We start from the raw sequence: 11,411 nt of genomic DNA, 5'->3' as shown, positions 1-11,411 counted from the left end.
ACCGTGGTTTGTGGGGGGGGGGGGGGGGCACCAAGATGGGACGTAAGTGCACCAGCTTATGTTGATGGTAATAATTTGCTGCCACACTTCCCCTGCAAACCGCTACATATTCAAACACCTTCTGATTCCATCCCCAGGCACCATCCGCACCTGCCAGCTTTGCGGAGTTGGTTGTGGAGAGCAGGATGTTGGGTGACTTGCAATCAAAGTGAATGATGTTGCGGCAGTGCAAAAAGTGCAGGGCCTGGGCCACATCGATGGCGATATCCAGCCCGTGCTTGTACCAGTTAACGCGGTTCAGCTGCACACAACAAACATGCATGGTTGGTGGGCGCCCTCAATTGTGGCAAAGGGATACCAGCTTGCAGCCATGATAAAACACTGCAGAAAGCGCGCGCATGGCAGGCCCTGCCATCTCCCCCAACATCCTGCTGTACGATGCACCTGCAGCGCGCGGTACAGGTCTGTATCCAACAGCTCCGTCACCATCATCGTGGTGTCGCCATCCACGCAGGCACCCTGCCCAGCAGCAGACATACAGCAATGGGTCAGCACCAAGCTGATGCTTATGAAGCGCTTTTCGAGCATCAGCCCAGCATGCGCTGGGCAAACAAGCGAATCATCCGGTGGACGCTTCTTGGCGACGAGAGGCACCACTATGCTGGAAGATCACCGCGCCACGGAATGATGCCCTCTCAAATCGCCATCACTCGACGTTCAACTGCAACATTGTGGGCCCAGCAAGTCTCCACTCCCTTCGAAATGTGCGTCTCACCTGGAACTGCACAATGTTGCCATGGCGGCAAGTGCGCAGGATGGAGATCTCGCGCCAAAAGTCGTCAGCCGGCACATCGTCCTGCGTCTGGAACACCTTGACCGCCACGGGGTGCACGCCGTACAGGAAAGCTTTGTAGACCTGCGCAGCTTGCAGGAATGGAGGAGCATGCATGGCTGGGAGAACACACAGGTGCGGATGCAGATCAGGGCAAGCCCACGGGATGTGCTTCACACACTTCATTCACATGCGCACATCCCAAACCTAACCCCATCAAAACAAGGTCCACAATCAAACACGCACCTGGCCATATGCGCCTGCGCCCAGCTGTACCAGGTTCCCATCCGGCCCGCGGCAGAACATGACGTCTTTGTGATCAATGGCACACTCCTTGAGAAGCTTGGTGGCAAGAGCAGAGTGCTGGCCACGGCCACGCTTGCGTGCTGCCGCCGCCGCAATCAGGTCTGCCAGCGGGTCGGTGCTGCCGCGCTGCAGGGAGGGACAAGGCAGTGTGGTCAAAATGGGGTGGAAAACCCAAGCAAGACCAGAATGGCAATCAACCAGGCTGTCCGTGATAGACCCAACCCATAGGAGCGAAAGAATCAAGGGAACAAGCGCAGGTGGAGGAGGTGAGCTGAGAAGTGGCCAGTCGGTGGATGCGTGCAGCATGCATGACTGATTTCCAAGGGCCAACTCGACCCACCAGTGCAAGCTCAGCATCCAGCCCCTTGACAGTCTGCCAACGCCGCGCCTCCTGCCAACGCAGCACCAACACCGCAGTCAACATGCCGCAGGCCGCCACCAGGCTGGCCCCCGCCGCAATCAGCCCAATCTGCAGGCCAGTGAGACCTGGCGCGTCCCGAGGCTGCTGGGCGTAGGGGACCCAGCCTGGCAGATCGGAGGAGCAGTTGGAGCGCAGCTGCAGGGTGGGGAGGAGCGAGGGTGAGAGGCAAAGATAATTCAGACGGCAAAAAGGCAATCAAGCTGCTGCAGTACCAAGCAAGGGCTGCATTGGCGGGATCCGGCCAATTACCAGCCTATAAGCACGATGGCAATACTGGCTTACCTGCACGGGCTCTTGGCAGGTGGCACTGTCCTCGCCATAGCAGGTCACAAACTGGCCGACACATGGCAATGGGCGGCACACAGTAGGGTTGCCGGGGGCAAGCACACTGCAGGCGTGGAAAGAGCGCAGGGGGCATTGCGTGGGCATTGGGGTAGATTCAGGGCGTGAGTACACGAGCGCATGGTGAGTTGCCATCCTGAGCCAGTGTTGGAGCCATCAATGCTGGCACAGCAACCAGCAGCAACCAGTGGCATGAATGCAGCGGTGGCTCACAGATAGTGCATGTCTTGTAGCAGGCCCCAGTTGGGCGGGATTTCTCCGGTGAAGTTGTTTCCAGCAATAGTGATGGAAGTGAGCGAGGAGAGGGCGGAGCGGGAGGTGCCCCAGTTAGCGGGCAGCAAGCCATCAAGCTGGTTGAATCCCACGTCCAGGATGTACAGAGCTGCCAGGGAGTTGTCTGTGGCGCCCCAGGCATTAGGCAGGTTGCCAGTGAAGTGGTTGTGCGCCAAAGAGCTGCGGGCGAGGGTGTTTGGGGGAGGGCAGCGCCAGGCATGAGCAGGAAGGCAGGTTATTCATACGGAAGCGCAGCGATCAATTCAACGCACATGCAAGGCATTGCAGGGAGCAAAACAACTTTTCTCACTCACAGAGTAAACAGCTGCTGCAGGGTGCTGTTAAAGCTCCAGTTGGAGGGAAGCGGCCCGCTGAGGTTGTTGTGTTGCAAGTAGCTGCAGGATTGACAGGGGGGAGTGGCGGAGGAGCAGGGGAGAATGAGTGCCCAGCAGAGTTGCAACTGAAGGTGAAGGACAGCAATTGCACACCGCCATCTCGCAGCCATGTGCCCGCCATGCAGCGTAATGTATGGCACAACCAGCAGTTGCGCACTCACAGGAGGCGCAGGCGGGGGAAAGAGTTTGGTGCACCCCACTGGCCGGGCAGGGTGCCACTGATGTTGTTATGACTGGCGTCCAGCCAAGAGAGTGCGGGCAGCGCCCTGGGGTCCCCCCAGGCGCCGGGCAGCGTGCCACCCAGGCTGTTACTCCCCAGGCTAAGTGTTGCCAGCTGTGGCAGCGCGCCAGGCACCGCCCAGCCGCCCGGGAGCTGCCCCTCCAACCGGTTGCCGCTCACGTCTAGCATACGCAGCGCGCCTAGCATGCCCCACGAGTCTGGCAGGCTGCCGCTCAGGCTGTTATTGAGCAGAATGCTGCAGCAAGGGAAGCGCAGGATTGCCCCAGTAAATGGGTGCAAGAGGACAAGTGGGTCATGACGGATGGAAAGCTGTAGGCAGGCAGGAGCGAAAGCAGTGAAGTGAGGCACTTGGTTGCAACAGGCTGGGACAGCATCCTGAGCGACTATTTCACTCACAGCTCGGCCAGCGCCGGGAAGCAATGCTTGCAGCCCCACTCAGACGGTAGGCCGCCAGTAAGCTCATTCCCTTGAAGTTCACTACAGACAGATTGGGAAGTGGGGGGCAATGGCAATGTCGCTCGAATCAAATTGGTAGTCAAACCAGTGTCTCCTTGGCGTCAAGGCGCGCCCAACTACGAGCACAAATGTATATGGTAGCCGGCTTTTAAGTCATCGCTGCTGGCCTGCGTCAGAGCAAGATCTACATGGTCCTGGCACAGCCTCCCTTAGCCTCACATTTTGTTCAGCTTTGGAAAGCGGCTCGGGGCGGCCCACTCTGGAGGCAGGGCGCCTTGAAAGCCGCATCGAGCCAGAGACAGCGTCTGCAGGGCGCTGAATCCACCATCAGCGCCCCAGCCAGGCGGCAGGCTGCCGCCCAAACCACTGCCCGCCAGCCCAAGCGTTTGCAGGCGGGGGAAGGAGGGGCTCTGTCCCCAATTCACTGGCAGGGCTCCACTGAGCGAATTGTCTTCCAGCACACTGCATTGGGGAAGTCAGGGGGCAGGCGGAAGTGTCGGGTAAGGAGGGCTAGAGCACTAGGAACAAACAAACATGCGGAAAAAGCGCCACGTGCTCACAGTTGCTCCAGGCTTGCGAAAGCGCCTTTGGCACCCCACTCCACTGGCAGGCTGCCGCGCAGCTGGTTCTGGTCGAGGAGCAGCATCTTGAGCGCCGGGAATGCACTGGCAGCGCCCCAGCTGCGTGGGAGTGTGCCGCTGAGCCGTGCCGATGACAACGACAGGCTCTGCAGTGCGGGGAAGGTGCCCAGCGCCGCCCAGGCATCAGGCAGCTCGCCAGTGATGTTGTTGCCGCCCAAGTGCCTGCAGATGGTCAGCAGTAGTCAGACAAGTCATTAGCAGGCCGCAATGCAGCAGCCGGCTGTGGTGGCACGCACAACCCCGGGCAAGCGCCTCACAGCAGCTCCAGATGGTCCAGGTGGGCAAGTTCGGCAAAGACCGGGGCCTCTGCAGAGATCTGGGCCACGGTGCAGAACATGAAATCGAAGCAGGGCAGGTTGCTGCAAGGCAAAGGGGGAGGTGAATGGCGGCGAGGGCCAGGGTGAGCGGGCACATTCTGAGGAGGGCACAGAAGATACGGGGGCATCATCACCCTCAGACACACACAGGTGTGCGGATAATGTGCGGCAACGGTGAGCATGCGTGGTAGCGGGCAGCTGCATGAACACGCCCAGCGCCAAGCTACCCTCAGCTAAGCCGACGAGAATCACGCGACCCCTCCCTCCCGCTGTATTGTGCATTGCATTCCAGACTGCAGCTGCGCAGGCGTCGCAGGCAAGCACCCAATGTGCTTATCTTGGGCACTCACACTTCGCGCACGCGCAGCTCAAAGTCGAGCACGACGCCCGACCAGAGGTAGGCGGGCGTGGCGTCGTCCCAACCCTGCAGGTTGCCCCCAGCCTTCACCACCGCCCAATTTTTGATGCTGTCCCGGAATTTGACCAGTATGTCGCCTGCACGGGCCGTGCCGCAGGGGGGAGCTGGGGCCGAGTTGTGCGACTCGAGGGCACACCAGCTTGCATTCCCCAGCGCTGCGCCGCCCTGCAGTACCACTCACGGTCTTTCTCTGGCGATCCCTTGCCCTGCACAGCGCTGCACAGCGCCAGCGCCAGCGTGAGCCAGAGCACATTGCGCCACCGGGCGACCATGCGGGCAGGTCGCCAGGATCAGGCGTTCGACGGCATGATGGAGCAGCAGCAGGAGCCGGCGACACAAGCAGGGAACGGGAATGGGGCGGGCGTGGAGAGAGCGAGGGCGACAGGCCACGGGACGGGATGAGTTAATCTGCTCGTTCAGTCGAATGGAGTGCACGGGAGTGGAAGCCCGCCACCAGGACAGGCACCATGGGGTTTTCAGGGCCGGCCTCTTTCTGCCGTCCTAATCCTTCGACGGTTGTCAGAGCACTGATTGGGGAGCTCAGCATGACCAAAGGTCTCCACCCGATGGGAGGAAGTCTGGGCTCTGTGTGAGAAGTGTGATCGCGTCCCATGTCAGAACTGGTGGGCGCCTGGGTGGGCTGGGCCAAGACGAAGCTGCTGGTGGAGCAGGCCACTTCTAGCACCGATGATCCCACGCCCAGTGCGTTCCCCGATCACTGGAGGTCCCTTGTTAAACCGGCTCAGCAGCTAGCGGAGCGTGCTGCAGGCAGTGGGGGTGGGGGTTGGGGGGTAGGCAGCAGGCGCCAGCGCCGCAGCCAAAAGGAGGCGTGATGGTCGGATTATATCCGGGGAGGCAGGGGCAGCAGGCGGTGCTCGCTGCTCCTCGACAGCACCGCATCCAAGAAAGGAATGGCACACGACGCACCACTGCCTTCCTGCCGCTGCAGTATACATGCTGGATGAGGTGGTGGCCGCTCTGGCGGACGGCGACACCCGGGCAGGGGTGGACGCCGTTGTCGGGCGGCTCGCTCACAGGAATCCGGAAGTCAAGCAAAAGGTGTGCAGAGACCGGGCAGATTTCTCAGACAGCTGCCCGCCTGTGCTCACACATCTGCCCGCCTTCTCTACTGCCGTTCGCACCCCCACCTGCCTCTGCCTGGGCACCTGCTGCGCGGCTTTCACTCCGCAAAACCCTTTGCACCAGGCGCTCAAGCTGGTCACCCATATCGGACGCAAGGGCTCGTCCGACCTGCGGCGGCTGATGGCACGCCGGAGCGGTGCTGTGCGCGACCTACTGCACTATCGCTGCGACCCAGACCCTTTCAAGGGGGACACGGTGTGGAAGCGCGTGCAGGAGTATGCCCAAGAGGCGCTGAATGCCATCCACGGCACCCCCGATTCAGGGGTGCCTGCCACGCATGGCCTTGCGGTGTGCAGCTGGTGGCTCTGAATGTGATGTGCTGCCTGACATGTCTTCGTGCGACTTGTGTACGCTCATGTGCTAGCAAATGATTTGGCAGCCCGGACTCGAGCCGCTGCCTTGCTCTCATCAGCCGTGCAACCCCATGCCACAGGGCCGCATCCAAGGCTTTGGTAGCGATGCGCCTGGCAGCGGTGGCGGCGGCTATGGTAGCAGCATGGGTTTTGGAAGCGATTCAGCGGGAGGAGGCAGCAGCAGCAGCAGCCGAATGGTGGGCTTTGGCAGTGCAGATGTGCTGCAATCGGGCATGCAGACTGTCAGCTCTGGCATGCGCAGGTTAAGTGACAAAGCGGGCGGGCTGTTGCGCCAGGTGTGTGGGCGAGCGAGCATGCAGTTGAAGTTGTATTGTTTTGTTACTTGCTTTTTGGGAGTGTAGGCTTGGATACTGCCTACCTGAGCTGATGCAGCACCTAATGGTGTGTCTGGAGTGTAGGATGGCTACAGTGCCTCGGCAGTGGATGGTGCCGACACGTTTGCCGGTGCTGCCGGCAGCGGTCGGCCAGCACTCGTTGCAGGGCAGCCTATTGTGGGCGCTCCACTGCTCGCGGCCAGCAGTGCAGCAGCCCCGACAGCTGCACGAAGTGGGCAGCACACTCCAGCAGCAGGCGGGGCAGCAGAGCAACGACTAGTAGATCGCATTTGCACCCCTGCCGGCCTTCGAGCGGCGCCTGGACGGGATGACCTTCAGGCATTTGTGGATGGCATCTCCGGTCTGGATGGGCCAAGCGTAGCGCAGCTGCTGGAGCGCAAGCTTGTGAGTGCATTTTTCCTAGGTGATCTGTGCGAATTTACATTATCTCAGCAGGTCTCAGCCCGGTGAGCAGCTATCCAACCTAGTGAGCAGCTATGCAACCTGTTCCCGTTTACTGTGCAGGAGGTTGGGCCATGGCAGTCCACGCTGCGTGCGCTGTGTGCCATCGAAGCAGTGGCAGAGAGCGGCAGCAGCGCAGCATGTGGTCAGGTGGCTGTGCACTTTCAGGCGCACCCAGAGGCTGTACGGCGTGCAGCCGACAGCCCACAAGCTAGTGTGCGGCAGCGGGCACAAAAGGTGCTTTCTGTGCTGGGAGCATGGTACAGCAGTGATGCAGGAGGGGCCAGCCAGCAGCCGCCTCCGCAGCTGTTCACAGGGGATTTGCTGGGAGAGGTAGATCCGGCTGGTGCGGCAGCTGCCTCCCTGTCAGACCTGTTGGGCGAATCTGCTGCCCAGCCTGCACCTAGCAGCGCCAGTGCTAATGCTGCACCCGCAGCATCGCACCTCTTAGCCGGGCTTGATGTGTCTGCTTGTATTAGCACTGGGACGGCATCACAGCCAGCATTCGCTGCTGCAGCAGACCCCTTCGGTGGCATGCTGCTGGCAGATCAGCAGGCGCATGCCCAGCCCCCCGTAGCCGGAGCCTCTGACCTTGACCTGCTTGGCGGGCTGTCGCTCGAGAGCACAGTCCTTCCCCCTGCACCAGTACGAGCAGTGACAGCGGCAGCACCAGCGCAGGGGGGCGGCCTGGGAGATCTGCTGGGCGCCGCATCGCTGACAACTGACAGTGCAGCAACCTCTGGTGCTGCACTGGCCAGCCTGGGGGGCCTGCTCGCTGGGTGGCAGGCAGCGCCGTCGGGGGTGCAGGAGCCTGGCGGGCACCAGCCAGTTCCCCTTCGCAGCCAGATGAGCCATGGGCCTCACAGCGGTGGCAGCACCATCAGCATGCAAGATCCGCAGTTCTGCAAGCTGCCCAGGAGCGGTGCACAGCAGCATGGCCAGCAGCCGTCGCTCAATGGGGGTGAGTGTCCAGCAAGCATGAATGATTTGGGTGCAGCAGCTGGCTGGGACATCAGTCCTTGAGCCAGCCGAATTGGATTCTTCCCTGCAGGTGCGCTTTCCATGCTGGGCAGTAGCGGCATCATTGACAGTCCCAAGGACATCACCTTCAGCTTTGTCGACGACGCTATGGCAACCACCGCCCGGCGCAAGAACCTGTAGCAGGGGCGGCGGCGATGCCGGCGGCAGGCAGTTTTGGTCCTTGGCACATTCTGCGGTCTTTCGCTTAACTCTTGCTTCACAATATAGCTGAACAACTGTACAGTTTAGCTGAACAATTGTACAGTTGCAACAAAAGGGGTCTGGGGCCACCCGCAAGCGACGGGCAGCACGGGCTTTAAACACTCGCATCCCTCATCAAGCAGAATCAGAAACTGGACAGCCCGTGATATAGATTGCAGGCAGGCAGGGGGAACGGGCGCCACGGTCCGACCCAGGCTGCCACCAGCCATGGGACCATATATGTGTACCTTGCCACCATCTCGGGACCTTGGCGCCGCAGTTGTCTGTAAAAAGTTGCTGAAAGGGCAGCGCAGCGGTGGAGAACGGGCTGCAAGCATGGTGCTCTCCCTCGCGCAGCAGCTATCCAGGCTGTCCGTCAGCAGCAGCAGTCAGGTGTGTACTGCGAGATGTTTGGGCCAACATGCGCGTGAACCGGTGGTGTGCCAGGCCCATCTCTGTGTCTCCACACCACTGCAGGCTCTGAAATCCTTTGAAGGCTTCAAGGCAGCAGCGCCGTTCCAGGCAGCAGCACCCGTGGCCAGGGCAGCGAAGGTAGGGCTGGCCGCGGCCGCCGCCAGCGAGGCACCCTACCTCCGTCCATCAGGCAGCTGCTTTGCAAGGCTAGAGTTGGGTCGTTTGTGGCGATCCGCTTCTGTTGCAACCCTCTGCAGCAAACAGCGCAGCTAGCATTTGTTGACAAGGAGTGTGCTGGATGTGCGCGACGGTTGCTTTCCCGTCGCGGTGCCACCACATGTTGTGCCTGCACCCGTGCAGGCTGCCTTCCCGCGCCGTACGCCACTGCGCATCCAGGCAGCGCGCATTGGCGGCGTGGAGGTGCCCAACCAGAAGTATGTAGAGTATAGTCTGCAGTACATATTTGGCATCGGCCACACGACCGCCAAGGCCATCCTGGTCACCACCGGCGTGGAGAACAAGCGCACCAAGGTACGGGACCCCCGCTCACCCTTTGGCTCGTTGCTGCAGCAGATGTTGGCCGGCAACTGAGTCGAGAAGTATCAGCAGTTGTTGCAGCCTGGGTTGAGGGACCCCCAGGGGCCCTGGAGCAGCCAGTGACACATACCTGACGGGATGGCAGCAGGGTGTGTCGATCCGCACCAGGAGTCAGATTGAATGTCTACGGCAGGGGATGCGTTGCAATCCCTGGACTGGGCCTGCCAGCTGCAGCCCTGCTGTGTGGGCTTGGAGCTGGCCAGTGGTCACCCATCAGCCCCTCGCTTCCCTCTCGATCTTTCCACGAGATGCTTCAGGGTTCATAAACCCTGCGCCCAAAAACACCTGCCTCTGCCACGCCTGCGCAGGACCTGTCCGAGGAGGAGCTGACACGCCTGCGTGAGGAGGTGGACCGCTACACTGTTGAGGGCGACCTGCGCCGCTTCAACGCGCTCAACATCAAGCGGCTGAAAGAGATTGGTTGCTACCGCGGCCGTCGCCACTACAACGTGTGTCGCGCGCGCGCGGGGGTGGGGGGGGCATTGGAAGGGGGGGATCGGGGCCTGGCGCCGGCGGCGGAGCGGCGCACGGTGGTTGGTTGCGACGCCGCGCCTGCCGCGCGCGCAACCTGTTGCCTCACCCTGCACCCCTTCCCTGCCCCTACTCCCCCTGCAGAACCTGCCCGTGCGTGGCCAGCGCACCAAGAACAACGCTCGGACGCGTAAAGGTCGGAACGCTGCTGCGTCGTATGGGCTGGGAGCGGCGGTGGTGTCGGATCGGCTGAAAATTAGATAGTATAGATATTACATATTACTAATTCTTCCATATTACTAATTCTTTATCTATTTGCCCTCCCCGCAGGCAAGGCCAAGCCCATCGCCGGCAAGAAGGTGCGTCTAGGGGGGCCGCACGTGGCACGCGCTGCGATAGCGTGCGGCGGCGACGGCAGTGGCACTCCTTGCGCAATGGGTTGCGTGCTCTGCCCGTCCCCTGGCTCTTCTGTCCAAACCCGCCGCCGCGCCCCCCGGCCTCAAACCCGTCGCCCCTCTCCGCCCGCCCACAACGCAGATTGGCCGCAAGTGAGCGCGTCGCCCCAGCACAGCGGCGCCGCCCGTGCCCAGCGTCTTCATGTCCCTTCGCTGGACGATCCGCCATTTCTTCTTCTGCCTTGCTGTAGTTTTAGGAGCAATCTGACAATGTAACGGCCTTAATCAGGGCAACAGTACCCGGAGCCGGGGAGGGGAAAACTGGCGTGGGGCTCACAGGCTTGGTCGCCGCCGCTGCGGACGCTGTGCCGGCCCGCCCAGGCCCGCTTCTGTTCTTGGAGCGCTTGCCTCGCGCACCGCGCAGCCAACAGCGACTTGATGGGCGCCTAGGGGCGTGCTGCGCAGCAACCCGGAGCACCACCCTACAGGCAACACCTTTCGCTACGGCCCAGGGCCCAAGGGCCAGAGGGAGTACGAGCGGCAATTCGGGTGCGCGTGCCAGCCGCGGTTGGATCGCTGTCGGAGCGCCGGCTGAGGCCCTGTGGCCTGCGGCGGGCCGGGGCGCTCCTCCAGCTGCCTCCCAGCCTTCTCTGGCCCAGCCTCACGCTCATGCCCTCGGCCCCTCCCCCCGGCAGGCACAAGCCCTTTGAGAAGGAAGACCTGGGAGTGGCGGCCACCGACCAGGCGGTGCTCGACAGCCGCATCTTTCAGCGGGCGGGGCGCCGGGTGGATGGCGACGCGTGCTACGCCGCCAGCGGCTCGCTGCAGGCGATCCTGGAGCCCGAGGTTGTGGCAGCCCTCAACTCTGAGCTGCAGGCGGCGCTGGCCAGCGGGGAGCTGGCGCCGGAGCTGGCGGCGCCGTTTCCGCCACGCCCGCTTCATCAACAAGTGCGCAGTGGTAGCGGCGTGCCGCCGCGGGCCCGGCCTGCGGTTCAGCGCATGCACTTGCTTTCCAGGCATGGGGCACAGCTGCTTGGGGTGGGCTGGCCGGCCTCGCATGCCCCTTGGGGCACCCCAGCCACTGTGTGACGCACAGGAGCCGCCCGCCTCGCGTGCCCCTGCAGGCCCTGTCCTGGCTGCGAAAAGACCCCCTCCCCCCACACCCTCCCGCCCCGCAGGCTGCTGCCCAACGAGTGGTTTGATGCCTATCTGCTTGTGGACGACGAGCGCGGCGAGCAGGTGGCAGCCTATGGCATTGCCATGCAGTCGCGGCAGCGCTACCGCCCCGTGCCGCTGCGCGGGCCGCACGACAGCGCGGAGCGCACCTCGCGCCTGATGGCGCCGAGCGACCCGCACTGGAAGCTGCAGCGCAACGCGC

General features: G+C 62.3%; 4 protein-coding genes across 4 annotated transcripts in view; 3 read left to right on the top strand and 1 right to left on the bottom strand.

Annotated features, from left to right (window-relative positions):
• The window catches only part of CHLNCDRAFT_58999 (expressed protein), an 8,748-nt gene extending 3,731 nt beyond the window's left edge, over positions 1 to 5,017 (bottom strand). Inside the window, exons 1-15 of the mRNA XM_005844116.1 lie at positions 4,824 to 5,017; positions 4,575 to 4,719; positions 4,165 to 4,266; positions 3,827 to 4,069; positions 3,486 to 3,728; positions 3,207 to 3,287; positions 2,731 to 3,045; positions 2,489 to 2,569; positions 2,115 to 2,354; positions 1,842 to 1,947; positions 1,479 to 1,694; positions 1,079 to 1,264; positions 776 to 916; positions 445 to 519; positions 151 to 301 (exon numbers count right to left, since the gene is read on the bottom strand). Coding sequence (XP_005844178.1) covers positions 151 to 301; positions 445 to 519; positions 776 to 916; positions 1,079 to 1,264; positions 1,479 to 1,694; positions 1,842 to 1,947; positions 2,115 to 2,354; positions 2,489 to 2,569; positions 2,731 to 3,045; positions 3,207 to 3,287; positions 3,486 to 3,728; positions 3,827 to 4,069; positions 4,165 to 4,266; positions 4,575 to 4,719; positions 4,824 to 4,914 — 2,416 coding nt within the window. The 5' untranslated portion in view covers positions 4,915 to 5,017. The remainder of the gene's footprint in view (positions 1 to 150; positions 302 to 444; positions 520 to 775; positions 917 to 1,078; positions 1,265 to 1,478; positions 1,695 to 1,841; positions 1,948 to 2,114; positions 2,355 to 2,488; positions 2,570 to 2,730; positions 3,046 to 3,206; positions 3,288 to 3,485; positions 3,729 to 3,826; positions 4,070 to 4,164; positions 4,267 to 4,574; positions 4,720 to 4,823) is intronic.
• A 236-nt stretch (positions 5,018 to 5,253) lies between these two features.
• Positions 5,254 to 7,386, top strand: CHLNCDRAFT_139330 (hypothetical protein; the record flags this gene model as incomplete). The annotated part of the gene is made up of 8 exons (XM_005844199.1): positions 5,254 to 5,344; positions 5,592 to 5,659; positions 5,849 to 6,049; positions 6,219 to 6,380; positions 6,558 to 6,618; positions 6,787 to 6,878; positions 6,999 to 7,118; positions 7,372 to 7,386. 8 exons carry the CDS (start codon positions 5,254 to 5,256, stop codon positions 7,384 to 7,386), a joined length of 810 nt encoding a protein of 269 aa, XP_005844261.1.
• A 395-nt stretch (positions 7,387 to 7,781) lies between these two features.
• Positions 7,782 to 8,096, top strand: CHLNCDRAFT_139329 (expressed protein; the record flags this gene model as incomplete). Its single annotated transcript, XM_005844198.1, has 2 exons — positions 7,782 to 7,896; positions 7,987 to 8,096. 2 exons carry the CDS (start codon positions 7,782 to 7,784, stop codon positions 8,094 to 8,096), a joined length of 225 nt encoding a protein of 74 aa, XP_005844260.1.
• Positions 8,097 to 8,954: 858 nt separating this feature from the next.
• On the top strand, positions 8,955 to 9,902 carry CHLNCDRAFT_27099 (hypothetical protein; the record flags this gene model as incomplete). Its single annotated transcript, XM_005844197.1, has 3 exons — positions 8,955 to 9,101; positions 9,476 to 9,616; positions 9,783 to 9,902. Coding segments are annotated over 3 exons (408 nt in total), but the record flags the coding sequence as incomplete, so codon positions are not given.
• Positions 9,903 to 11,411: the final 1,509 nt, after the last annotated feature.

Source organism: Chlorella variabilis (assembly GCF_000147415.1).
Source record: "Chlorella variabilis unplaced genomic scaffold CHLNCscaffold_24, whole genome shotgun sequence".
NCBI lineage: Eukaryota > Viridiplantae > Chlorophyta > Trebouxiophyceae > Chlorellales > Chlorellaceae > Chlorella > Chlorella variabilis.
Note: the sequence above shows the minus strand (reverse complement) of the source record. Positions and strands in the feature narration are given on the sequence as shown.